The 26453-nt window shown below is 33.7% G+C and overlaps 4 protein-coding genes across 4 annotated transcripts; 2 read left to right on the top strand and 2 right to left on the bottom strand.

The window, feature by feature from the left end:
* The first annotated feature begins 1129 nt into the window (after positions 1–1129).
* LOC132058839 (uncharacterized oxidoreductase At4g09670-like) lies at positions 1130–3801 on the top strand. Its single transcript, XM_059451211.1, has 2 exons — positions 1130–1715; positions 2991–3801. Exons 1-2 carry the CDS (start codon positions 1245–1247, stop codon positions 3606–3608), a joined length of 1089 nt encoding a protein of 362 aa, XP_059307194.1. The 5' UTR covers positions 1130–1244; the 3' UTR covers positions 3609–3801.
* A 477-nt stretch (positions 3802–4278) lies between these two features.
* LOC132058838 (beta-1,4-xylosyltransferase IRX14-like) lies at positions 4279–11210 on the bottom strand. Its single transcript, XM_059451210.1, has 4 exons — positions 10251–11210; positions 9213–9648; positions 8245–8799; positions 4279–4860 (listed from the first exon to the last, which is right to left on the bottom strand). The coding sequence occupies exons 1-4, from the start codon at positions 10540–10542 to the stop codon at positions 4632–4634; spliced, it is 1512 nt and encodes a 503-aa protein (XP_059307193.1). The 5' UTR covers positions 10543–11210; the 3' UTR covers positions 4279–4631.
* A 9499-nt stretch (positions 11211–20709) lies between these two features.
* LOC132058835 (pentatricopeptide repeat-containing protein At3g14330) lies at positions 20710–23399 on the top strand. Its single transcript, XM_059451206.1, has 2 exons — positions 20710–22252; positions 22702–23399. Exons 1-2 carry the CDS (start codon positions 20782–20784, stop codon positions 23172–23174), a joined length of 1944 nt encoding a protein of 647 aa, XP_059307189.1. The 5' UTR covers positions 20710–20781; the 3' UTR covers positions 23175–23399.
* Positions 23400–23513: 114 nt separating this feature from the next.
* On the bottom strand, positions 23514–24722 carry LOC132058837 (cold-responsive protein kinase 1-like). Its single transcript, XM_059451209.1, has 2 exons — positions 24677–24722; positions 23514–24549 (listed from the first exon to the last, which is right to left on the bottom strand). Exons 1-2 carry the CDS (start codon positions 24707–24709, stop codon positions 24235–24237), a joined length of 348 nt encoding a protein of 115 aa, XP_059307192.1. The 5' UTR covers positions 24710–24722; the 3' UTR covers positions 23514–24234.
* Positions 24723–26453: the final 1731 nt, after the last annotated feature.

Genomic DNA, 26453 nt, shown 5'->3' with positions numbered 1-26453 from the left:
CATATGAAATGGAATCTTCTACCGCCCATTCTTGCGCAAATTCAGAGCATAGAAGAAAAAATTCAAGAGAATAAATATAAATTATTATTTTTAATCAATAATTCAGATCACATTAAAAAAAAATTAAACATAATATAAATTCTAAGACTAAAAAGTATTACTCCAGTTTCTAATAACTACTAAGTAGTAATTACATTCTTTTTTCTCATTACTTTTTATCTTTTTGTTTAATTTACTTATATTTTTTTTTTAAATTAATTAATTTATTATTCTTTTCGGCCTCGAAATACAGCGCCATTATACCATGCAAGCATAAGAAAGGTGAGCTTTATTACTACTTAGTAGTAATTACATTCTTTTTTCTCATTATTTTTTATCTTTTTGTTTAATTTACTTATATTTTTTTAAAAATTAATTAATTTATTATTCTTTTTGGCCTCGAGGGGCGCTATTCGTGCCCAACCATGGTAGGCGGGTCAGAAAAATGACTTTTGAGCCCCTCGACCTATATGGTAAAAAGAAATCTTGGCCAACCCTACTTAAAATAAAGGGTTGGGTTGGGCGGCTCCATGTTGCCAGCCATATTGACAGCTCTAGATGTGGTCCTTGAGTTTGATGAAGCTTTATTCTTGAGAGCACCTAGAGAGCAGTGACGGCTACACTTGAGAGAATATGATTTTTTGATCTTGCAAATGATAGGTTAAGCATTGGAACATGTTGTATATATATTGGGCAGCATGTGAAAATCATGTGACCATGGATAGGGACATCCACCTTTTTGTTTGGCCTCGAAGCAATGCCGGTTGTCTTGCTATGGTTACACGGATCTGTGATATCATTCTTTACCGAAATTTGTAATGTTATTATGTATGACACACAGAAAATTTGCTGGTCGAAAATACTTGTCAATTTTTTTTTTTGAATTCCTAAAATAACAATTATTTTGGGATAATATTTTTTTGCTGAGGTGACATTTTGGAACGGAGAGAGTATTTTAGTTTGGTACATGTTGCTGTAGCCTATGCCACCTAGAGAAATTTTCTCTATTTCACCAGTTCACTCACCTTTGGCTGAGGTGACATTTTGGAACGGAGAGAGTATTTTAGTTTGGTACATGTGGCTGTAGGCTATGCCACCTAGTTTATTCTATATCACCAGTTCATTAACCTTTAATACCCAACTATACTTTTACTCAAATTTCATCAACCAAAAAAGAATAAAATTAGTAGCAGCAGCAAATTAAAATGTCTAAAGATGAAAAACCAGTTCGTTTTGGCATCATAGGATGTGCAGAGATTGCAAGAAAAGTATCAAGAGCCATTAATTTATCTCCAAATTCAACACTTTATGCTATATCAAGTCGTTCAATTGAAAAAGCCAAGAACTTTGCAATCAAGAACAATTTATTATCAGATTCTTTAAAGATTTATGGAAGTTATAATGAAATTCTTGATGACCCTTTTGTTGATGCAGTGTATATGCCTTTACCTACTAGTTTTCACCTTCATTGGGCAATTTTAGCTGCTGAAAAAAAGAAGCATTTGTTGTTGGAAAAACCAACTGCTTTGAATGTAACTGAGTTGGATAAGATTCTTGATGCTTGTGAGAAAAATGGGGTTCAGTTTATGGATGCTAGTATGTGGTATCATCATCCAAGAACTGGTAAATTAAAGGAGTTGCTTAGTGATCCTAAGCTATTTGGACAAGTCAAAGCAGTAAGTTTTAGTACTTTAGTCATAGTAAAATGTTCAAATTTAGAATTATGCTATATCTTAGTTTTACCTCTGTTATACTTGAGAGTTATTCATATCCTTATCGTTAGCAAATTTTGTCCTATTTGGGGGTATTTGGACTAGTGGTAAGAGCTTAGCTTGTGATGTGTGTTTAGGCGCACGTCACAGATTCAGACCTTGTCACAGGCAAAAGTCGAGTATTTAGGTAGAGGGTGCTTTAATTCCTGGGAAAAAGGTTCAAACTTTAACCCTCCATTATACAATATCTTAATTTTATGGTATGTTATACTTTGAGGCCATTTATATCGTTGTTGTTAGCAGAAATCTCATAATGGAGTTCCACTATGGGTGTGGATTGGGTGGCTTGGATGTGTCAAAACAATTTGAAGGAAAGGTCCAAATTTACCTTTGTACTATTGATGGTTTAGAGTTACCCTTCCTTATACTCTAGGTTGGATCTCCATTAGGATCAAGGACAAATACGAAATGAGTTAGTTATGATAAGAGTATGAATGATCCAAAGTATAAAGAAAGGAAAAATTATAATATTTTGAGTATAGAATTTATTTTTTACCATTGTCCTTTGTTCATCCCATCTTTTTGATAGTTTGATGATCCAGAGGACTGATGTTCAGCATATTAAAAGGGAAAAGAATTTAGTCTGGTTTAGAAATGTCACTAGTATTTCAAGAGCCCCTTTGTACTTTAGATGTTTAGTACATTTATCTGGAGAAGGTTATGGTTTAATTTAGGTTCCATAAATTTGAACTGACTCTATGGTCCATTACCTTATTTACCACAGTGGCTTAAAGTTCCTTATATATTTACAAAGGCGACGGCCTTTTATGACTATTGCTTTTGTTGATCATGAAGCGGTTTCTTCCTATCCTTATGGATCAGACAATACTATGATACCTAATTGTGATTGCACTCTAGATAAACATCTAGCCATGCCAGGATATGACCAAATTGTGGAATTTACAATAGCTCTGTTCTTAGTTTATGGAGGTTTAGTTTCGTGCTATTACCAGTTTATTCCAGAGCACCATTTCGTTATGCATTTTCACTTTTATGTAGCTTGAAAATTAAGGGGTCAATGGCATTCCAGATAGTCTGATATATGCTTCTATAAAATAAGGATATGCAGCTTCATTCATTATTCTATAAAATCCTTTTGTGTTTAGGTTTTGTTCCAAAAATGTTATTGATGATTATCTAAACTAACCTATACAAGTGCCTTCTTTTTTTTTGGGTAAGATCCACAGCTCATCATCATATTCACCGGGCCAAGAATTTCTTGAAAATAACATCAGAGTAAAGCCAGACTTGGATGCCCTCGGGGCACTAGGAGACGCAGGCTGGTACTGCATTGGGGGGATATTGTGGGCCATGAACCAAAATCTGCCAACAACTGTAACTGCACTGCCTAATGTAGCAAGAAACTCAGCTGGAGTTATCTTGACATGTAGTGCCTCTTTATATTGGGAAAAAGAGGAAACTGTTGCTACATTTTATTGCTCGTTTGTTTCACACGAGACAATGGACTTGAAAATTTATGGCTCTAACGGGACGTGTTATCTCTATGACTTTATTATCCCATTTGATGAGGATTCTGCTTCGTTCAACTTCACTTCTGGTGCTAAGTTTGTGGATCTTCATATCGGATGGAATGTGAAATCTCAGGTAGTTGAAGTAAGTTCTGAGTTGCCACAAGAGGCTTTTATGATTCAAGAATTTGCTAGCTTGGTTAAGGCTATTGAAGTGTTGAAAAGCAAACCGGAGAGCAAATGGCCTCGTACTAGCAGACTCACTCAACTCGTGCTCGATGCTGTGAATAAATCTATAGACCTCGGTTTCCAACCAGTTCATATGTAAATGTTTATGTTCATTACATAAAAAAACAGCTTATTATGTCCGTATGTAAGAGAGTGTTTGTATGGACCTTTGCCTTGATCGAGATGAGCACTCCAGGAGTGAAAGGTTTCTGCTAGACTAGTATTGAGTTTGTAAATCATCAAATGACTTACTACTTTTTCTTTTTCGAAAGAAAAGGTTTTGGACTTTTGAAGATCTCTCCTTTCACTTTACAACAATAACATCTACAATGTAGTGGTTAGGCATTGGGTGTCTTGAGCAGGAGGAGGAATTTCTCTTAATATTTTTATACTCTCTTTTGTATTAGTAAATAAATAGTACTTTATCGTGTGGCGTTTAGTATATTTTTCTTGGATCGTCTTATAGCTTATAAGTTCAGTTAAACCCAATAACTTTGGTCCAACCCTGCATTTGTCTTTAAAAAATCCAGTGACTTATGTGCAATTTATTAAATATAAAATTCAATAACTTAAAAGAACTAAAATTCCGAACCCAAAAAACTGCCTCTATTTATAGGTCATTCAAGGCTTGCTTTGTTAGCATCTGCATGACACCTTCAAACCTGGGAATTTCAATCCCAACAACTTCAACCCTTGGAATTTATAGAGAATAGGTACCATAGATTCCCGTTGGAGGCATGAAACACTATTTTGAAAAATAAAAAACAAGATTTGAGCATAAACTTTCTCATCTCTAGATGTTGTCATTACATATATAAACTCCAAGCCACAAATACAACCTTTGGCCAAAAAGGAGTCTGGTAACAGTGACAACAGCAACAACACCCTTCTAACTGATCATCAATTCAATTACACAAAAGGCTAAAGACCAAAAATAGGACAGAAAAGAAACCGGTGAAGAGATATGGGGAAAAAAGAAGTGGAAAAGAATACAAAGATATAATTGAATAAAGGGCAGGTAGTATGTATTTCAATTGCTATTGTAAGAAATGCCTTCTCCTATTTACGAGACACAGGATAGTAATGCGGTCTTCAAACTTGCTGAATTCACAGATGATTATTACTAGTTCTCCATTGATTGCCTGGTTGAACGACGGTCGTCCACGTTCTTTGCTACATGCTTCCTCTTTCCCCGAGAACTACGTTTTCTTGATCGTGTTTTTGGTGGGCGCTTCTCGGTGTGCTCTTGCATAGTGACCAACTTTTCACCCGAAGGGAGCTCCGGAGGAGAATCTGGCCATGGTGTGCGTTTTGCTGGGACAGTCACATCCAGTGGCGGGTCAATGATCCATCTGCATTTCGGATAGGAATTAGTGATATTGCATTCGAGCGAAAGTGACCAATTTGTCTAGTAAATGAGCTCTATAATAGAACCACATGCACAGTAACAATCAACACATTATGTCATATTTGATACTTCATAATAGAAATATTATTCTGGTCTCTTATTGGCAAAGTTGGCGCTGAATACTTGATAGCACCAACACATTAGCCGTATTATTCTAATATGCAGCAAATGACTTCATCGCTGGCATTTTTCTGAAAGAATGAGCTCAAGTCTAAAAAATAAAAAAAATTAAATGAAAACATAGTTCAACGTCTATGAAGATTTCCTTCCAGATGTGATTCATCTTCTTACTCAAAGAAAAAGTAGATCAGGAAGAGACCAAGCATGTAGGGGTTGGGACTACCAAATGATAAATGTGCAAGAAATAACAATTACAGATACCTAAAAATGCAACTCACACCTCTTTCATCTTTCTCGGAATTAAGCTTTTTAAGGCAAAATCAACCACCTATAAACTTAATAGTCTAACTCAAACTGAATTAATTATATTATACAGATGGAACTATGAGCAACATAATCAATTCAATGCCAAAAACCATAAGTAGAGCTGAGATTGTCAGAGGCCTCCGCTCCAGAAATAGGTGCAACTACATTTATGCCTAAATAAACCCGCCTCCCCACTGTTAAATATATAATCAAGCCAAGCTTCATTTTAGTCAAACCAAGTCCAATTACATAAGCAAACTAAGACTATATATGTATAAACAACAGTCTGCACAAGATATGTCATCAGACTTTAAGATATCATGCCACTATGATACCAATGGAGAAAAAATAAAAATCCATTGACCATCCTAAATCATTTCTAAGTGGAAGGTAGAAATTATTCATAACGAGAACTAACTCAAGACCCCACTTCCATCAATTTTCATCACCTTTTTCTCCCATCTTCAAATTTGATTTCTAGCACAGTGAGATCAAAACTGAATCAATTCTCTAACAGCTATCCACTGCATTTCCCTAACAACGGATCAACAATTACAGGGAAGAAAAGTCACATGTTTGTATTAATTTTAATTCTTGCATTTAGAGTAAGTGTGTTTCGGAAAGAGTAAAACGGTTGCACTAACTAAGAAAACACCAACTATCATGAATCACGAACTTCCAATAAGAAAATAACCCATTCTTCGGGTATTCACAGAAGATATTGCTGATTCCTCCACCCTCTGGAGCTCCATGGCAACATGAAGACATACAAAGACATCCCTACTGGCAACCAAAACTATTATCCTTAACCAGATTTTACCACGAGCAAGTAACCCAAGTGACCAAACTGAGTAACCCTATAGCTATGGAAGCAGTTGGGGGATCAGATCTATCCCTTTTTTCACTAAAGCCTCACTCTAAATGCGGTTTTGCCGGATATAAGCCTTACTTGAAAGTGACTTTGGAGATGTAATAATGAGAAAGGAGACTATGGGAAAAGTAACTATTACTCCCCCCGTCCCAATTTATGTGATGTAGTTTTAATGGGCACGGAGTTTAAAAAATAAAGGAAGACTTTTGAATCTTGTGGCTTAAAACATGTCAAACATATTAGTGTGATTTTAAATCATCTTGTTAAGCGTAAAAGGTAAAGTTTAAAGTTAAATTGTTGCCAAATAAGGAAATGTGTCATTCTTTTTGGGACTGATAGCAAATATGGGCAGGTTAGTGGAGGATGGATTACAGATACTGAGAATAGACCATATGGATGCTCTTCGTGGAAACTGATTTAACTGGGACGGAATACCCTTTCAAATGCTCTGTTTTGGGAGGTAGATGGAAGCAGAATCAGATTTTGGGAAGACAGACCGCCTGAGGACCATGAAGAAAGCTACCCAACCATCTTTACTCCCTCCCTCCCCCCAGATTGGAGTACGTATACTAGCATTGAGATATGGCTAATAAATGTATAAATAACACACATGTATTTAATACTAATATTTTGTTCTAGAAGTATATCTCATAAGTTTTCAGTATCTTATATGACCTATAAATCCATTTGATAAGTATAGCAACAACTATGCCTCAGTCACAAACAAGTTCGGGTCGGCTATATGGATCCTTACTGACCATGTTTCTCCATTTATGCTCTCAACCCAGAATATTTAAGTTAAATTATTTCTAACTATAAAATTATTTCTAACTATAGAAATGTATCATTCTTTTTGGGACAACAATACTTTTTATAAGCCAGAGAATAGAAACTACAAATCAACCAATCTATGCTTCTTGGCCAAAGTTGTAGGCACCATGTTCTTCTTTGAGAGGGTAACAAGTTTTATATATCAATGCACAAAGGTAGTTGTAGACAGCATATCTTAGATGAATTAACTAAATCCAATGCGTACTCACGCCCACACAATTGTGCCAGATCGACAACTCTGGCAGTTGGATTCTTATAGACGGATTGACTTTTGTAGACTGACTTATGGTCCTTTTGAATTCATCTTGGACAGTCTTCGTGCACCATCATTAATAAAAAGACTTTTCACCCTTAACTTTTTTTTTTTTTTGAAACTGTAAAGTATTTTATATTAATAACAGCAATCTGGTAGACTGTTACTAAGTTGGCAGTGTTATTAAAAGCGAAAAGCACAAAAAAGCTCTAAGCTCAGCTGGGGCTTTAAGCGCAAAGCGCAAATAAAGCGTGGGCTTCAATGAAAAAAGGATCAATGGTGAAAAAATACAAATATATATATGTTTAGTCCAAGACTACTAATAATAAGCATGAAAAACAAATATATGGATAAGAAAATTGTCAAAACATTACGATAAAGTGAAATATCAATTATCTAGTGTCACCTCTTCAAGAGAGGCTCATTGTCAAGGAAAAGTATGTCTTAGAGCCTTGTTGATGACACTGAAGCGCAAATAAAGCGAGGCGAAGCGCTCAACATGTTTTGAGCCTCGCTTCAGGGCTTAAGCGCGCCTTTGACAACACTGTATGTTGGTACAGGATAAATACAACATGGACTCTTGATCCTTATCAAAAGAAAAAGACAAAGGGAACTGAAGGAATACCAAAAATCTTACGTGGTGCTACTTTCTTCATATAAGATCTTCCTTTTACTATTAGTTCCCAACTTTATTGAGAACTCTGATATCAATCTCATTTCTACCGTTGTTCCATGGCTCTGGACTTGAGAAAAAGAGAGATATGGCACTATAAGAGGATCTATCATGTTTTAAGAACCGATGACAATCATGAAATAAACACAATTACGATTTTGCTTAGGAGATCAAGGAAATAGAAAAGAATGATATAGAATGTTAGGTAAAAACAACAAACATATTTTAATGCTAAGAACATGCAAAACAAATTTTATACTACTATAGAACTAACCTGGCAGGGAATTTGCTGTCTGCCCGTGCTTCAACACGTAGCCACCACAGCATAATTTTGCGCCCACAACTTCCGAGAGGCTCCACCATTGAAGGATCCTTCAGCAAAGATAAAGGGTTCTCAACATCCTCCCTCTCCCTCATTACATCATCCAAATCCTTAACCCATTCAGGCTTATCTTCAGCATCTTTCCATACTAACCTAGAATTCAACACAAAGCCAGCCCACTCAAGCTTCCTTGGCAACACAACTGCCCTGTCACCAATGTATCTGGCACTCTTTTCCACAAATGGAGACGAATCAAAGGTGTGCCAACCAACAAAATGATCTGATGAATTACAAGCTGGACCTTGAACTGGCATTTGCAAATTCCTATCTTCCTCTTTCTGAACTGTTGATATCTCCTCCTCCGCACCACCCGAATGAGCAAGAATGCCCACTGACAGAGCGCCAATCCATTTCACTTTTTGGATCTCATCAAAAATCTCTAAACTATGCATATTACTATCATCACCAAATATCACCACCCCGTCCAACTTCTCTTCTCTCACATATCTGTTCCATCACACAAACACAAACCACACTATCATGTTCAATTTCTAAATCATTAAAATTCTTCTCTACCAACAACATCTATGCCTCAATCCCAAACAAGTTGGGGTCAGCTATATGAATCCTCATCTCTTCATTTAAGCTCATATCATATCATCATCATAATATTTAAAAATAAAATAAAATAAAAGTGAAAATACATTTATATATAGAATATATATATATATATAAGTTCCATACGAGTCTAAAACCTATCCTCAACTAGTAGCTAGCACCTATATGGATCTTTTTCTTCCATTTTGCCCTATCTTTGCCCAAGTCTGTATTGATACCAAGCACTATTCTTCTCTACCACATACATAAAAAATACAATACAGGTGTTAAAGTAAATAGCTCTTAGAAACAAACTTCTATACCTCAAAGCTCGAAGTCTCATTTTTGCCTCCATTTTATGACGATCTTCCCACAGAATAGGCATCTTCTCACGTAATCCAATGTGAATAGTCTTCAGACCTGATTTCTCTATCAGCGATGCGGTCTCATTAGTGGCTCCTCCAGCTTCCACCACAATCCACACAACATCGTAAGGCACATTCATTAAAGAATGCATCACACCAGTAAGATGCAAAGTCTGAAAAGTTCTCACATATGTTGGAGTTACAGCAATTACAGTCCTTGGACTCTTAACACCATATTGTAATCTCTGTTCCCTTTGAACTATCTCCATTATCTTATGAGCCTGCATTACTTCACTCGCGTTCGGGTGGGGCCATGGTCGGATTAATATCCCGTGCCGCCCTACTACCACCCGGCTACTCGACACCGTAGCCGCCGTGTTATTCCCCTGACCACCTGTTTTGATTTTTGGAGAGATGCAAACACCAAGTTAGAAAAATGAATGAAAAACTGTCTCATATGAATTTTATTAATCATAAGCCTTTATATAGGCACATAAACGAAGTAGTAAACAACTAAATTATTCTACAAAACTATAGCAGTAACAGATGCAACATCCAACATATCCATACTAAATGAACTATTAGGCTCCTCCTATAACTAAACAACTAATTATTCTAGAAAACTGTAGCAACATTCAATACATCCATACTAAATGAACTATTAGGCTCTTCCTATAACTAAACAACTGTAGCAGTAACAGATGCAACATCCAACATATCCACACACTAAATGAACTATTAGGCAACATTCAATAAATCCCTCTCCTATAACTAAACAACTAATTATTCTAGAAAACTGTAGCAACATTCAATAAATCCATACTAAATGAACTATTAGGCTCTTCCTATAACTAAACAACTGTAGCAGTAACAGATGCAACATCCAACATATCCACACTAAATGAACTATTAGGCTCATCCTATAACTAAACAACTAATTATTCTAGAAAACTGTAGCAGTAACAACAGATGCAACATCCAACACATTAATCATACCCGAAAACGACATCATTTTCGTCTGAACACCTACATCAGCACCGGGATCATGAAACAACGACGACGCGGAGTAAACACCGCCATTGGGACTAAAAGTAGAGTTGGTGAACAAAAGGAAGAAAACCAATCTTGAAAATCTAAAACCAAGTACCAAACTTATCAAACAACAAACCCCATGTAACACAAGCCAGAAAATAGTCGCTGGTGACTTTACTGACCCTTCTGAAGGTGAATCTAACCCTCTAAAACTATTACTCCGTCTACCTTGTTGTAAAGCCGTTAATTGCTTCATTTTACAGTATATAATCAAAAGGGTTTCAAGATCTTCAAGTTTTAGAGTAAATCAATGAAGAAAAACAATAGAAAACAAAAAAAGAGTGGTTTTTTTTTAAGATTCTTGAAGAAATAAAGCATTAACTGTCGCTCATTTCTTGGTATATAATCAAAAGGGTTTGAAGATCTTCAAGTTTTAAAGAGTTGGTTTCAAGAATCTTGAAAAAAAAGATTGAACAAAGAAAGAAAATGGGGTGTTACTATTAAGGATAAGAAACCAAAAGGGTATCAAGATCTTGAAGTTTTAGAGTAAATCAATTGAAAAAAAAAAAAAAAAGTGGATTGTTTGCTCATTTGTTAGTATAATTGAAAGGGTTTGAAGATGTTGAAGTTTTAAAGAGTGGGTTTGAAGAATCTTGAAGAAATGAAGTGTTAGTTGGGAAGTGTTTGGTGAGGAAGTTAGAAAGGTTTAATCAAGAAAGAAAGAAAAGGGTGTTACTTTAAGCTTAAGGAATCCAAATGGGTTGTTTACTAACTCTATGTATTATATATTCAGAAAGAGACACCATGAAAGAACAGTGGAAGCTTCATAGAGCAAGAAGAAAACTGACTAAAATGGATTCGGGTCAGAAATAGGTCCGAATAGGGTGGGAGTTTTCAGACAGTGTGGAGAAAGAAAAGGGAGAAAATGTAGGGAAAATGAATGGGAGATTATTACTACTAATTAAATTAAATTTGGAAAGTTGTTAAGATGTTTTTTTTTTAATTTTTTTATTATGACTTCCTACTTCCTCCGTGCACTTTTACTTATCCACTTCTTACTTTTCACGCTGTTTAAGAAATAACAAATAAAGTATGTATTTTATCACAATGCCCATATTAATTGGTATATAATGATATTGGTTTTGGAAAATGATTTGGAATGAGTACTTAATGTTAAAGATAAAATAGAAAAAAAGAATTTGTCTTATCTTGATATGTGAAAAATAACATGTAAAAATAAAAATCTATTTTAGGAAGGGAAAAGGGTCAAATTTACCCTCCAAGTATGATTTATAGTTTAAATTTGCCCTCCGTCAAAGTTTGGGATCAAATTTGCCCTTTCCGTTAAAGTTTGGGATCAAATTTACCCTCCAAGTATGGCTTATAGTTTAAGTTTGCCCTCCGTCAAAGTTTGGGATCAAATTTGTCCTCTTCGTCAAAGTTTGGGATCAAATTTACCCTCCCCATTAGGATACTTGATAAATTTTGCCTTATGTGGATGAAAGTCGACTTGGACTCATGACACAAAAAAATAGCCACGTCGGATCCACGTAGGCTCAAGTAGACTCCCAAATCCAATTATCTTTTAACCCGTTTCCCGATCCCGATTCTCTTAACCCGTCTAGCATTATTGCGACACTAAGGCACGTGTAGTAATGTGAAAAGCTAGAGTTTTAACGCATCAAAGTACACGCAATGCATAAAATAGGAGGCATGTAAGATAAATGTTTAATATCGACCAAGGATTCGTTGTTCTCTCCAGAAATATAGAATTTATCTGACCAATAAAACTTTCTTGAACATGACATCTATCTTAGGTGAACTTCGATGGAGCTAACTTAACTCATTATTGTCGCCTCCCTGTCGGAAGCTCTCAAAAATGGATTATTCAAGAGGCGAAAATGGATTTTCAAAATTTAAGCGCACAAATTTATTTTGTTGTCTTGTTATCACTTTTGCAGGATCATAACTTTTCTGATCTTACTTTCGGTATACGTTTAGGAATGTATTCTGAGAAAAAATGTTTTCCTCTGCTCAGAAATGCTCTGAAGAGTTCATGAAGAAACCTTCACTATGACAAAACAAATGTTGCAGGGGCACTTTTTTTTTTCAAAAGAGAATTGGGATTGGGAGTCTACGTGGAGCCTATGTGGATCCAACGTGATTAACTTTTTGTGTTGTGAAGTCCAAGTCAGACTTCCATCCATATAAGGGTAAATTTATCAAGTATCCTAACGGGAGGACAAATTTGATTCCAAACTTTGACGGAGGGCAAACTTAAGCTATAAGCCATACTTGGAGGGCAAATTTGATCCCAAACTTTGACGGAGGGCAAATTTAAACTATAAACCATACTTGGAGGGTAAATTTGACCCTTTTCCCTTTTAGGAATAGTGGACAAGTAAAAGTGAACGGTGGGAGTATGTCTCAATATGTGTGATATTTTTTTAAAGTCAGAGAAGAAATTTTTTTATCGCGATTTATTTATATGTTCTTTAAATGTTTTAAATTATTAATTATTGTGATTTATAGTACTTTTTATGTGATTTCTAAATATGTACTCCCTCTGTCCAATTTATGTGATACAAGTTTCGTTTTAGTTTGTCCCAAAAAAAGGATAAATTTCTATATTTAGAAAACAATATAACTTCAAATTTCCCTTTTACCCTTCATGCAATGATTTACAGTCATATAAATTTACATGACTTATTTTAGACAACAAGTTACAAAAGTTTTTCCAAACTCTGTGCCTAGTCAAACTATATAGCATAAATTGGGACAAAGAGAGTAGCAATTATTTTTCAAAAAATTTAAAGACTGTATGTCCGAATTCACGGTCAAAGTAAAGGAGTTTGATTCTCGAAATCGGAACAGTATCACATAAATTGGGACACAGGGGGTAGATAACAAAACTAATAATGGAATTAATGGGCGATTAAGTAAGGAATTATAAGGTTGGTACTTGGTACTAATTATTATGCTCAATAAAATAAGTTAGTATACTTGCTATTATGTTTAATATTATCATAACTGGGATAAGACAGTAGACACATTGTTTATTTTTACTGCCGATTTTCTCTCTTACGTGTAACAGTCGATGATCTACTTTATAAACTATTTGATATTTTATTTTATTTTATAATTTAAGTTGAATCACGGTAATTTATTAATTTAGTCAATTGAGATAGAAAGAGGAGATAAATCCAGGGGAAGGAGAAAGGATACTTCTGAAAAATAATTATCGAATTATTGTAAATTTTGGAGAATGGTTAAGGTAGTTTTTTTTTTTTTTTTTTTTTTTTTTTTTTTGCTTTTTTGGTTTTTTGGTTATAAAAATCTAATAATGGAATCAATGGGGGTCTTTTTTTCTCCGAATTAATGGGGTGATTAAGTAGACAAATAATGATGCTACTAATTATGTTCAATTATATAAGTTAGTGCACTTGCTACCATGTATTAATTAATATGTTAATTGGGGTAGACAATGTTGATATATTAATTGAAAAACTATGCATTTTTAACGCATTACGCACGGCTTGTTTTTACTTGTAAGTGTCACCATGGACGATTTTTAAAAACTATTTAAAATTTATTTTATTTTATAACTTAAAAATTTGAATCACTATAATATATTAATTCAATCAATGAGATAGAAAGAAGAAGGGGTATTTTTTAAATTCAATATTGGATTATTGTAAATTTGGGAAGTTGTTAAGGGGATTTTCTTGTAACCAAACTAATAATGGAACTTATGGGGGATTAACAAGTAAACAATTGTGCTACTAAATATTCTTAACAAAATAAGTAAGTACACTTGCTACTACTATAAATTAGTGTCCAGATCCATTGACTATGAGAAAGAAAATTTAACTCCTCCTTTCCAAGGTTGACAGTTACATTCATTTGTTTATTTACGTACATCTTAATTAAAGTTTTTTCCTTAATATATCATATTAAATATAACACACGTTCTTAATTTTTTTTCAACTTAAATTTGTTCAATAATAGACATATATATAAGAATTAAGAAATTGGTAGGACCGATTATTCTATGATAAAAGAAGGTACGCAATGTTTTAACTGTATTGTATAGGAAACTAATTTGATTGAACCCTATAGGTTATCATTAATGTTCAGTAGTAAACTATGATGTTTTATAATTTTTAATAATTTTGTTAGTTAGAATGTGCTTCCCTCCTAGTCATAGTGAATAATACTCTTATGGCTACTTTATTTCAAAAAGGTAAAACTGTCTTTTATTATTTTTTCTGTTTAATTGTTCCATATTCAAAATTTACTGATAATTTGAATCATCTTTTTATTTTTATTTTTTATTTAATTGTTCGATATTCAAAATTTACTGATAATTTGAATCCGCACTGGCAAGGCACTTAAGGAAATAAAACACTCTTTATAAGAAAATTATGTGGTTCACTTAACTCGAATTCGAGACTTCTGGTTAAAATTAAAGACCTTAAGATGACAATCATCCTATCAAATTCCTCGGTGGTAGCACCCTTTTTCTTCCTACGGAGCCGAAAATAGTTTTGGTGGTAACACTTTAGTTCTTATTCACCTAATTTTTATTTTATTTTGCATAATACCTCGGAACCCCTCTAAATTTGACACTTTTTATTCGTTGCACCTAAATTATTTTTGGTCCTAATTGTCTCCTTAAACTTGACAGTTTGATAGCCTCCACGAGCTTAACCTAAGGAAATTGTGATGAACGGGGCCAAATTCGAGGGAAGCCCAGGGTATTGTACTTTATTTTTTTTAGATGTGATTAAAATGAACAACAGAATATTTTGTAGCTAGCAACCTGGCTCACACCAACAATTTGAGGATGCAAATCATGCAATGCTTGCAAAACTCGTTATTACCAAATTGGAAGCATTTAATCATTTATGTAATAAAGTCAATATGAAAATTATTAATGACATATATATAATTAGCATCAAATTGTTGTGATATGTTTGGTGTGGCCGTGTGGGCACAACAAAATATGAAAGACAATGATATTTGAGTGATTAAGTCCATGAGAAGGACTGGTTAATCGCTAAAGAATTCGTCAGCTTTGATTCTATTAGTATTAGAGGTTGTTGGCTAGTGCTTTTTGAATAATCTGATGCCTAAAAATGGCGATTATAGTAATTTCATTTTCAAAGAAATGACATAATATCTCCACAAAATTATTTTGATTGCATTCAACAATTAATAGATAGACTTTTTTTGTCTCCCATTCGGTATTCCGTACTCGCATAGTGGCCCAGCTAAATTCGGATTGGCGCCGGGATGTCCCACATTGGGGGTAAACCGCTCCCTAATAAAAGCAATTATGGGCCTATGACTTGAACCAGAGACTTCTAGTTAAGGATGAAGGAATAGTTGCTCCACCGCAACTCTTATGTAAAATATTGAGATTGATAGTAGATATAAGAATATAAATCTCTTTTTTTTTTTCTTTTCATTTTTAGAGTAATTTCTAAGTGAAATCTTTGTTTGTAGATGTACTTTAAGTTCGTTTGGTCAATTTTCACTCATACTTAATTAGCAATTCAACATTATGATATAATTATTGTTTTAAACTTAAATTCCAAGTTGTTAGCACACTAAAGGCCCCATTTCAGTTCGGTGTAAATACTTTAAAAAAAAAAAAAATCAATAACCGCCATTATGGTGTAGCGATATGATCTTTACAATTTTAACCCAAAAGTAAAAATTTGGAGGAGGGGGACATAATCGCCTTACCTCTCTATTTACAACATGAGAGTTGAAACTTTCCGTTGACTTTTGTGTCCAGATTACACATAATTTACACAGACCAGTTGTTAGAGTTGACAGTTAGAAGAATCCAAGAATGAACGTCTTCTTAAGCACAACTTTCTAGGTTACGTATGTGATATGACAAATTTTGCCCCTCATATTTGTTGTCTTTAAATTTTGCCCTTCATAGTTGTGGTCTTTAAGTTTTGCCGTTCGCTTGGAAAGGTGGGCGAATACCTAAGGTCCTGGGTTCAAACTCCCGCTCAGGCATAAAATAAAAAAATAATTTCGCAAGGCAGGGCTGGAGTGTATATGCCGGATCAGGCATACAATCCTTAAGGAAAAACTAAGATTATGCCGGAGGGGGCATAACTAATTGGCAAGGCAGTGCTGGAGGGTGTGTATGCCGGATCCAACATACAATCCTTAAAAAAAAACTAAGATTATGCCGGAGGGGGCATAACTAAAAGTCTGCCCCATAAGACAAAATTTTCCTTAAGTCATAGTTTAGTTATGCCTTATGGGGCGGACTTTTAGTTAAGGTATAACCAAAAGTATGCCCCATAAGGCAGAACTTTTCCTTAAGGCATAGACTTTGCCTTATAAGGCAAACTTTTAATTATGCCTTAAGGAAAAGTTCCGCCTTATAGTTATGGGGCATACTTTTAGTTATGTCTTATGCAGCACATTTTTAGTTAAGGCATAACTAAAAGTATGCCCCATAAGACGGAACTTTTCCTTAAGGCATAACTAAAAATTTGCCTTGAAAAGTAAAAAAAAAAAAAATATATGCCTCAAGGCAAAAGTACGCACTCCCGGCATAATCTCGGTTTTTCTTATTTGTATGCCGGATCGGCATACACACACCCCCTGCCTTGCGAAATTATTTTTTTATTTTATATCTGAGCGAGGGGTCGAACCCAGAACCTCTCCTTTCCAAGCGAAGGGCAAAACTTAAAGACCACAAATATGAGGGGCAAAATTTAAAGACCACCCCAAAAGAAGTGCAATTCTGCGAATTGCCCAAAGATAATCAATAAAGTTCTAGACCATTATGAACCAATTCCAGCCCAATATCACACAACCAGTTATTGGGTCGAGAAGAAGCAATAGAACTGGAAGGCCTTCACAAAGGTTGATTTGGGATCCAGACCCATTAATAACTGGTTAAAAGGACTACGGTTTAATAGAACGTTTTATGCGAATCATGAAGAAACTGTTTGTTCCCCCTTTTCCCTTTCTCGGAGTCTTAAACTTTTCACCCCTATTGTCTATCCTTACTTACTTGTTATTTCAGTATTCTCCATTGTAATTCAGGTGTTGCATGCAGTTGTAATTTGACCATCAATGAATATATATATTTGTATTGAGAATCTAGTTTGTTTCATAGACATTGTGATCATCATCTAAAACCTTCTAACTTGTCTTATTCTGAAATTGGGAAGTTGTGCATTCTCAATTCTAAAATTTTCTATGGCTTCAAGAGGTAAATCTTTAGCATGTACGTATTCTTCAACATTGTATAGATTCCACCTTTTAGCTCCAGATTTTGCCAAGGCATTAGCAGTGCTATTACCTTCTATATCAATATTGCACTATGAAGTATTGAGTATGAATAGTTTGTCTCATCAGTTGATATCATCTTCAAGTTCTCAAGGTGGTTTATACATACCTTTTGAGCATATTTACCACAAAAAATGAGTCCATTTCTAATATCACATCAGAATGGGTTCAAAACTTCAAATGGACCGATATATTATTCATTGAGAATTAAAATTAAAGTATAATTACTGCTGTTATTATTGTTCTTCTCTAGAGTTGGACGAGCCTTTTGCATAGCAAAGTTGCCCCACTGTTATACTACACCAGTTTTCTAACTGAATAAGCAAACTAGTTCGAGAATTTCTTTAACAAATCATGTTGTAGAAGCTGACATCAGGTTATTGGCATTTTATATGCATCTTCCCTCGTAAAGTAGCATCTTCACCTTTCCTATGAGTTTCACTATTTTTGTAAAAGGAGGTAGACTTGTTCAGCTCCTCGATAACATAAAAGTGTTGGTGTCTCTATAGGGAGCAAGCAAATCTGTCACTACACGAGGACGAAAGGGCAAGAAAAATCTATACAAGATAAAAAGTAGATTAGAAAGCGTTAATGGGCTTATCATACCAAGAACGAAAGAGTTTGTTTCTCATTTAATATTGTTCCAAATAATGGATATTCCTCCTCCTTTTTTCTCCGGGAAAGGGAAAAAAATAGAACAAATGATAGACCTGACACAGGTGTGATTATCTTTTTTTCCTTCCACCAAAATGAAAAAATAAATCCCCTCACTTTTGAACAAATATCATTTTCCTATATAAATATTTACTCTAATGCATAGTTAGAGGGTGATTATAAAATTTTAATACCCAAAAATATATGTCAAATTACTATATTCATATTTTATGATCTTGTATCTCATTTGTTTACCATTTAGACCTCTCAATGATATAATATAATTTTATTATAGCAATCGAGTTTTCTTTGGAACCGATTTTTAATTCTATGTTATATTATATTTTTTTTATAAAAATATTCTGCTGCAATAACCAAAAAATTTCTGACAAATAATGTCACTATATAGAAGTTCGATTATATATCACCAACTTTTATAAACTAAAATAAATCATTTTATCCTTTCAAGAAAAAGGCCCCAAAAAGAAGAATTATCCCATATAACAAAGTTCTCTACCATTAGCATAAACTCACTCTTCACACAACACAAAAAATGGTAATTCCCACCATTTCTCTACCAACTAACATAATTGTCACAACCACCATAACTGTCACTTCAAAAATCTTAACAAAAAAACACGCATAAACCCTTTAATTTGGGCCCCACAGGCAGAATTTCTGCCCATGCAAATTCTAGCAGAAATTCTTCCTGTGCCATGTAAATTCTGCCTGAAGGCAGAATTTCTGCTTGAAGGAAAAAAATTTAAAGATCACCATTTTGAGGTATAAAAGTTAAAAATCACCCCAGTTAAAAATCATCCATAAAACCCTTCAATTCAACTCTCAAATCACTCACCAAATCTTAGATGAAGCTCTTCTCTTATTAGAATCCAACAAATCATATCAACCCTATATCGAATCTTATTCGTCTCTTCTCCATACTTGTATATTCAAGAAATCAGTAGAACATGGTCAGGTCATAGAATATAAATTCACCTTCTTCAAATAAAAGTTTCCTCAACAGCCCTTTCATAAAACATATCAATAAGAGTTTTACTCGAGTGATAAATATTTTTTCATCCTTAAAAAGGGTACAGAGTTCGAGTATTCAGTATGAAGCTGCTTTTGTTATGGAGCAATGTATCCCAATGTGAAACTTTCTGTTGTGATTCTAGATTTAGTCAGCGCGTATATATATATATATATATATATATATATATATATATATATATATATATATATATATATATATATATATATATATATATATATATATATATATATATATATATATATATATATATATATATATATATATATATATATATATATATATATATATATATATATATATATATATATATATAATCCATATATATATATATATATATATATATATATATATATATATATATATATATATATATATATATATATATATATATATATATATATATATATATATATATATATATATATATATATATATATATATATATATATATATATATATATATATATATATATATATATATATATATATATATATATATATATATATATATATATATATATATATATATATATATATATATATATATATATATATATATATATATATATATATATATATATATATATATATATATATATATATATATATATATATATATATATATATATATATATATATATATATATATATATATATATATATATATATATATATATATATATATATATATATATATATATATATATATATATATATATATATATATATATATATATATATATATATATATATATATATATATATATATATATATATATATATATATATATATATATATATATATATATATATATATATATATATATATATATATATATATATATATATATATATATATATATATATATATATATATATATATATATATATATATATATATATATATATATATATATATATATATATATATATATATATATATATATATATATATATATATATATATATATATATATATATATATATATATATATATATATATATATATACATATATATATATATAATATATAATATATATATATATATAGGCCCTACCCTATCTTGGGAGATAGAAAGGTTGTTTCCAATATACTGTCGGCTCAGAAAAAGTACCAGACGTCATGTGCAAAATTAAAATAAAAAAACTACAATATAAGATTCGGAAAAGGGCTAAATATACCCTTCGTTATACTTTGGGTCCAAATATACCCCTAGTGTTATACTATTGGTTCAAATATACCCCTCCTCCGTTAAAGTTGTCCACCTTAGATATCCTATCCTACGTGGCACATATGAAGGGTATATTTGGCCCTTTTCCATTAGTATAGGGATATATTTAGCCCTTTTCCGTATAAGATTTTAGCATTTCAAGAAAAAAGACCCCAAAAAGAAGTTATCCCATATAACAAACTTCTCTACCATTAGCATAAACTCTCTCTTCACACAACACCAAAAAATGTCCATTCCCGCCATTTCTCTACCAACTAACATAACTGTCACAACTACCATAACAGCCACTTCAAACTTCAAAAACCTTAACAAAAAAACACCCACAAAACCCTTCAATTCAACTCTCAAATCACTCACAAAATCCGGAAAACTCGACGAAGCTCTTCTCCTATTAGAATCCAACAAATCATCTCAATTCGATATCGAATCTTATTCGTCTCTCCTCCATACATGTATCTCAAAAAAATCAGTAGAACATGGTCATAGAATATATATTCACCTTCTTTTAAATCCAAACAAAACTTATCTCAACAACCCTTTAATATTATCTAAGTTAATAACCCTTTTCTCTGTTTGTAACCAACTAGATGAAGCTCGTAGGATTTTCGAGCACGGGGTTGGAAATGAGGATCGACCTGAATCAGTTTGGGTCGCAATGGGAATTGGGTATTTAAAAAAAAAGTGTTTTAAAGAAGCATTATTGGTTTATGTTAGAATGTTGTTGGGGTTTATTGAACCGGGGAATTTCGCGTTTTCGATGGCTTTGAAAGCTTGTTCAGGGATATCGAATTTGAGGGTAGGTAGAGGTGTTCATGGACAAATTGTTAAAGGTAAGAAAGAACCTGATCAAGTTGTGTATAATGCTCTTATGGGAATGTATAATGAGTGTGGGAGTTTTCGCGATGTTTTGAAGGTGTTTGAGGAAATGCCTGAGAGAAATGTTGCAAGTTGGAATTCGTTTATCGGGGGGTTTGTTAAGAAAAGACAGGTTTTTGAGGCGTTTGATATGTTTAGGAGAATGCAAAGAGAGGGTGTGGGGTATAGTTGGGTAACTTTTACGACGATTTTAGCTGTATGTTCTCAGGTTACATATCTTTATTATGGGAGAGAGGTACATGCACAAATTGTTAAAGCAAATAAAATTCCTGATGTTGTTTTGCTAAACTCACTTTTGGATATGTATGCGAAATGTGGAGCAATGGAGTATTGCAGAAGAGTGTTTGAGAGAATGAAGTACAAAGACATAACATCGTGGAATACTGTTATTAACGGGTATGCAATCAATGGGTTAATGGAAGAAACAATGAAGTTGTTTGATGAAATGGTCGGTAGTGGAGTAAGACCGGATGGGGTGACATTTATCTCTTTGTTGTCTGGCTGTAGCCACGCAGGGTTTGCGGACTTAGGCGAGGAATTGTTTGATAGCATGACGGCAGATTTTGGAATTCGGCCTTCGATGGAGCATTATGCTTGTCTTGTTGATATATTAGGTAGAGCTGGGAAAATTAAAGCAGCACTGCAAGTAGTGGAGAAAATGCCTGTTAAGCCTAGTGGAAGCATTTGGGGCTCACTGCTCAATTCATGCAGACTTCATGGAAATGTTTCTCTTGCGGAACTCGTGGCAGAGCAGTTATTCGAGATGGAACCTAACAACTGCGGGAATTATGTGATGCTGTCAAATATATATGCAAATGCAGGTAGGGGTGTCAAATGGGCGGGTTGGGTTGAATTTGGGCGGGTCAAAGTGGGCTAAGTTAATAAATGGTTGGGTTATTAGCCCATCCAAAAGTTACTTGGGTTGGTATTGGTTGGGCTAAAATGAGCTAAAAAGCGGATCATATCCCAATCCGCCAAATTCTTACTAAGTTTTAATTTATATTTTGTTCTTTTATAATTATTTAATACCTAACAACACTAATTTTTTCCCTTATTATGGCTATAAAAAACATATTGAATATAAAAAATGACTTTCTAAAAATATTTTGACAAAATTTCTCATGGGTCAATTTGAGCTGTATATCAGCCCAATCTTTTGATGGCTGAAACGGGCTGAGCTAATAAATGGGCGGGTCAATTACCAGCCCAAACTTGGGCGGGTTTGGCAATTAATTTTTTCAAGAGCTGATTTTACCACCTCTAAATGCAGGGATGTGGGAGGGAGTTAAAAAAGTGAGGCAGATGATGGAGAATAAGGGAGTAAAAAAGGAGGCTGGATGCAGCTGGATACAGGTTAGAAATAAAGTAAACACTTTTATAGCTGGTGGTGGTTTTGAATTTCGTAATTCGGATGAATACAAGGAAGTTTGGGATGAATTATCAGAAGCTATTGAGAAAATGGGGTATAAGCCTGATACAAGAGTTGTGCTTCATGATGTAAACGAGGAAACGAAAGTAGAATGGATATGTGGACACAGCGAACGGCTTGCTACAGTATTTGGTTTGATTCAAACTGGTTCCGGTATTCCAATTAGAGTGACGAAAAATATTCGTATTTGTGCGGATTGTCACTCTTGGATGAAGTTTGTGTCCAAAATAACAAGAAGAAAGATTATAGTGAGAGACACAAATCGGTTCCACCATTTTGATGAAGGGAAATGCTCTTGCAATGATTACTGGTGATTCTCGTAGTTTAATTTTGTAAGTACTCCCATTAAGATTTTTTTCTGAGCTATGTACTGAACCAGAAAAATAATTGTTCTTTCAAAACACATTCTTGTCATTTGTATGAAGATTTCCCGCTGAAAAGATGTAATTCTTAGTTTACTTTTTAGAAGTTGAAAGAATTGTGTGAACCCGGCATATAGCTCTATGGAAAAAGTACACAATCCACATTCAAGAGCTTCAGATGAGATTCTCAAGCCCTTCAAAAACATTTATTTTCCCTAGGAAATTAATACGAAAAAACTCTCTGATTATTTGGTCAAATAAGTTTTTTTTTTAATTTCAATGAGAAACTGGGTAATTGAAGTGTGACCATCTCATCGAAAAGATGTTAGAGAGCAGTTTATTTACTTAATTCTGTCTACAATACGCACCCTTTACGTTAAGCCAACATATGAAATTTTTTTTGATGATGGATGGCAGATCTCTCTTGCTCTAATATTACATTTAATTTGTGTGATCATCTCATGTAAAAACTTAAATTGTTAGAGATGATACACTTTTTATGTTTTCAACAAATAGCTCTTTTTTGTTCTCCTCTAATAGCCACAATAACTTAAGGAAATACCAAAATTCTTCAAAATAATAAAGGAGTAAATCAAATATAGACTATATATTTCAAGATGAAGGATTAAAAATGGCGAGTATTCTCGGCTTAACTTTCAGCTTAGTCTTTCTGCTTCACTTCGGATGCTTTTCCAATCTATACATGAAGAGTGAATCATTTTTCTTCCAACTGATAAACATGAAGGTGCCTGCTCCAGACCAGCACAGAGTCACCATACTGCGTTATTATTTGTTGTCATGTGGAAGATTGTCATATGGCTGGAATTTGAGTATTAGTGTACTCAAAAGTTTTATAAGATTGCATGTTGTACATGAAGAAGGATAAGTTTTTTAATATCGTATATATTACAACCAAGAAAAACAAAAAAAGAAGACAAAAGAAAAAGAAGGGAAGAAATTGGATGCTGCGGTGCCAACATAATTTTCAGATCTACAGTAAACTCTTATGTAGCTAGCGGCCCGTGATATCAGTAAAAGTGTTGGTTGCATTAGAAGCTGATGATCCGGTAGTCATGGACGAGTCCACCATTGTAATCTTATCCATGCTAACGAAAGCAGGCCTGCTAGGAGTTCTTCTGTGTGTGCTATGATCACTTAGTAGCATGACAACAACTTCGGACATGCTTGGCCTGAGATTCGGAGGTGATTGCGTACAAATTAATGCAATCTCTATGATTTTCTTCACTTCTTGTTCGTTGTATTCATTCGGGTCTAATGTCTCATCCACCAGTTTTACAGGTATGCCAGTTTCATGAAGTTTCCACGCCTAATTTCACCAAGCCACAGGTGCATTTAGAATAGTTGGAAGAAGCTTTATGAATATGGAAGAAAGAACTTAGGGATATTCAGGGCATATCAAAATATGAATATAGGATTTGAAAATGAGAACAGACCTGTTCAAGGAGATATTCAGTCTCGATTTGCATGTCATTGCTCCTCCGGCCTAGTAAAACTGATTATTGATGCAGGCATGGAACAACAAACACCAAAGATCTATGAATCGTTGCTTCCAGTTGAACCTTCTCTGTTAGATGTCCATGAATTTGCATATTCTGGTGCAGTATATCCCCTGTTTCAATTAGACTCTTTTTGAACATTGAGATTGCATTGTACATTTGCAGTCTAATCTGCTTTTACTAGTTTTTTAACAGATACATGTCCGTTTTTCAAAGGTTCAATAACAAGAATCATCATATGTATTAAGTCCAAGATTATCTAGTCAATTTTTAAGAATCCACTACTGACTTACATATATACATCAACAAAACCAGCGAGTTTATTACTTTCATTGAAATCTTTGGTAGCTATTTTTAGGTCCTTGAATCTGTAGTTCACAGGACCTCTGCTCAGGTGAACATACTATTATACAGTACATAAATAAACAAAAGGACAAAATAAAGACGAAAAGAAAAACCCCAGTTCTTGTCCTAAAGTTTAGAAAAAGAGAGAATCATATTTAAGGCTTTGAACAATTTTGAAGATGGGTTCAGGAAAAACAAGGTTAATTGTGATGTAACCCATGCTTGTTCTCACTTGCAGAAGGTGACTCTATTGTTTAGTCAATATAATTGTTGTCTACTTTTTTGAATTTCACAACTGAATATATCAGGATTTCATGCCAAATGGCTTTCTTCTTGTTTGAACTTCCTGCATAAAGGATTTTAAGTTGAAAAATAATTGGAAAAAATAAGCTTCGATCTCCACCAAGGAAATACTGAAACTAATAGGCACAGCCTGCATCTACAGCCCTTCCTTCTGCATTTTTAGGACATGTTGATTGCTTTTTCAACAAAAGTGAGTCTAGTTTAATAGCTGTTAGTTCGTGGCTGCAAAGAAGTTGTATTCAGATGTCAAAAGCTCTAGTGCCACAATAATGACTTAAACATTGCTGTTATGATTCTCGACTGTTACCAGACTACAGCTTATGATAGTGTTTGACTCACCTTTTTACATCAAGCAACCTCAAGAATCTTCTTTCTATTGAAAACTTATTATTGCATATTGTTTAGAAAATAGGCTTCTTCAGAAAGTGGTATACATATTGCACACGGTTTGGGGTAAACTTGCATTTCGTGACAATTTTTTCTGTCTTTAAATTTTGAAGAAGAGACATAATAATCTTGAAAATCTGTTCTTAGTTGTATTCAGTGCCAATAATGACTTAAACATTGCTGTGATTCTCAAGTACCAGACTAATGCTAATCATGATCAAGATGCATCTAAAGGTGAAGAAGACTAATATGAAAATCTGTTGTGAACTAAGTCCAACTATATTTCAAGTTTCAAGCCGCGTAAATGACAGATTTAAAGAAGAAACTCACCTGAGGAAGCAACCATCATAGATAACAGGAGCACCATTAGCACTAGCGCAACTTCTTATGTGAAAAGCAGCAGCATCGAAGCAGGAGACACAATCAGCTCTTGACATATACTTTCTACATCCAACCATAGCATACACCGACTGCTGTGTGATGGCAAATCGTTTATTATGTTTAGACAATTGGTTCCTTAAATCATCAACACTAGCATTAAGCCTTTTGAAGAAATCAGGTAAATTTGTTACATTATATTGACTACAGCCTTCGTTTAACAGGTGGGTTTGTGGGTTGGAGATAACCGGCTTCTGCATCAATAAACACCCGATAAACGCCACCGTGAACCACCAAACGT

Source organism: Lycium ferocissimum, chromosome 6 (assembly GCF_029784015.1).
Source record: "Lycium ferocissimum isolate CSIRO_LF1 chromosome 6, AGI_CSIRO_Lferr_CH_V1, whole genome shotgun sequence".
Lineage (NCBI taxonomy): Eukaryota > Viridiplantae > Streptophyta > Magnoliopsida > Solanales > Solanaceae > Lycium > Lycium ferocissimum.
This window is presented reverse-complemented; position numbering and strand designations above follow the sequence as displayed.

Excerpts from the sequence above, each read along its gene's own strand:
- LOC132058839 (XM_059451211.1), top strand. The coding sequence starts at position 1,245 with ATGTCTAAAGATGAAAAACCAGTTCGTTTTGGCATCATAGGATGTGCA. Across the intron at positions 1,716-2,990 it reads TATTTGGACAAGTCAAAGCA|ATCCACAGCTCATCATCATA; the intron begins GTAAGTTTTAGT and ends TTTTTGGGTAAG.
- LOC132058837 (XM_059451209.1), bottom strand. The coding sequence starts at position 24,709 with ATGCAAATCGAGACTGAATATCTCCTTGAACAG. Across the intron at positions 24,550-24,676 it reads CTGAATATCTCCTTGAACAG|GCGTGGAAACTTCATGAAAC; the intron begins GTCTGTTCTCAT and ends TGGTGAAATTAG.
- LOC132058835 (XM_059451206.1), top strand. The coding sequence starts at position 20,782 with ATGTCCATTCCCGCCATTTCTCTACCAACTAACATAACTGTCACAACT. Across the intron at positions 22,253-22,701 it reads AAATATATATGCAAATGCAG|GGATGTGGGAGGGAGTTAAA; the intron begins GTAGGGGTGTCA and ends CTCTAAATGCAG.
- LOC132058838 (XM_059451210.1), bottom strand. The coding sequence starts at position 10,542 with ATGAAGCAATTAACGGCTTTACAACAAGGTAGACGGAGTAATAGTTTT. Across the intron at positions 9,649-10,250 it reads GAAAATGATGTCGTTTTCGG|GTGGTCAGGGGAATAACACG; the intron begins GTATGATTAATG and ends AAATCAAAACAG. Across the intron at positions 4,861-8,244 it reads GACAGCAAATTCCCTGCCAG|ATGGATCATTGACCCGCCAC; the intron begins GTTAGTTCTATA and ends TCCGAAATGCAG.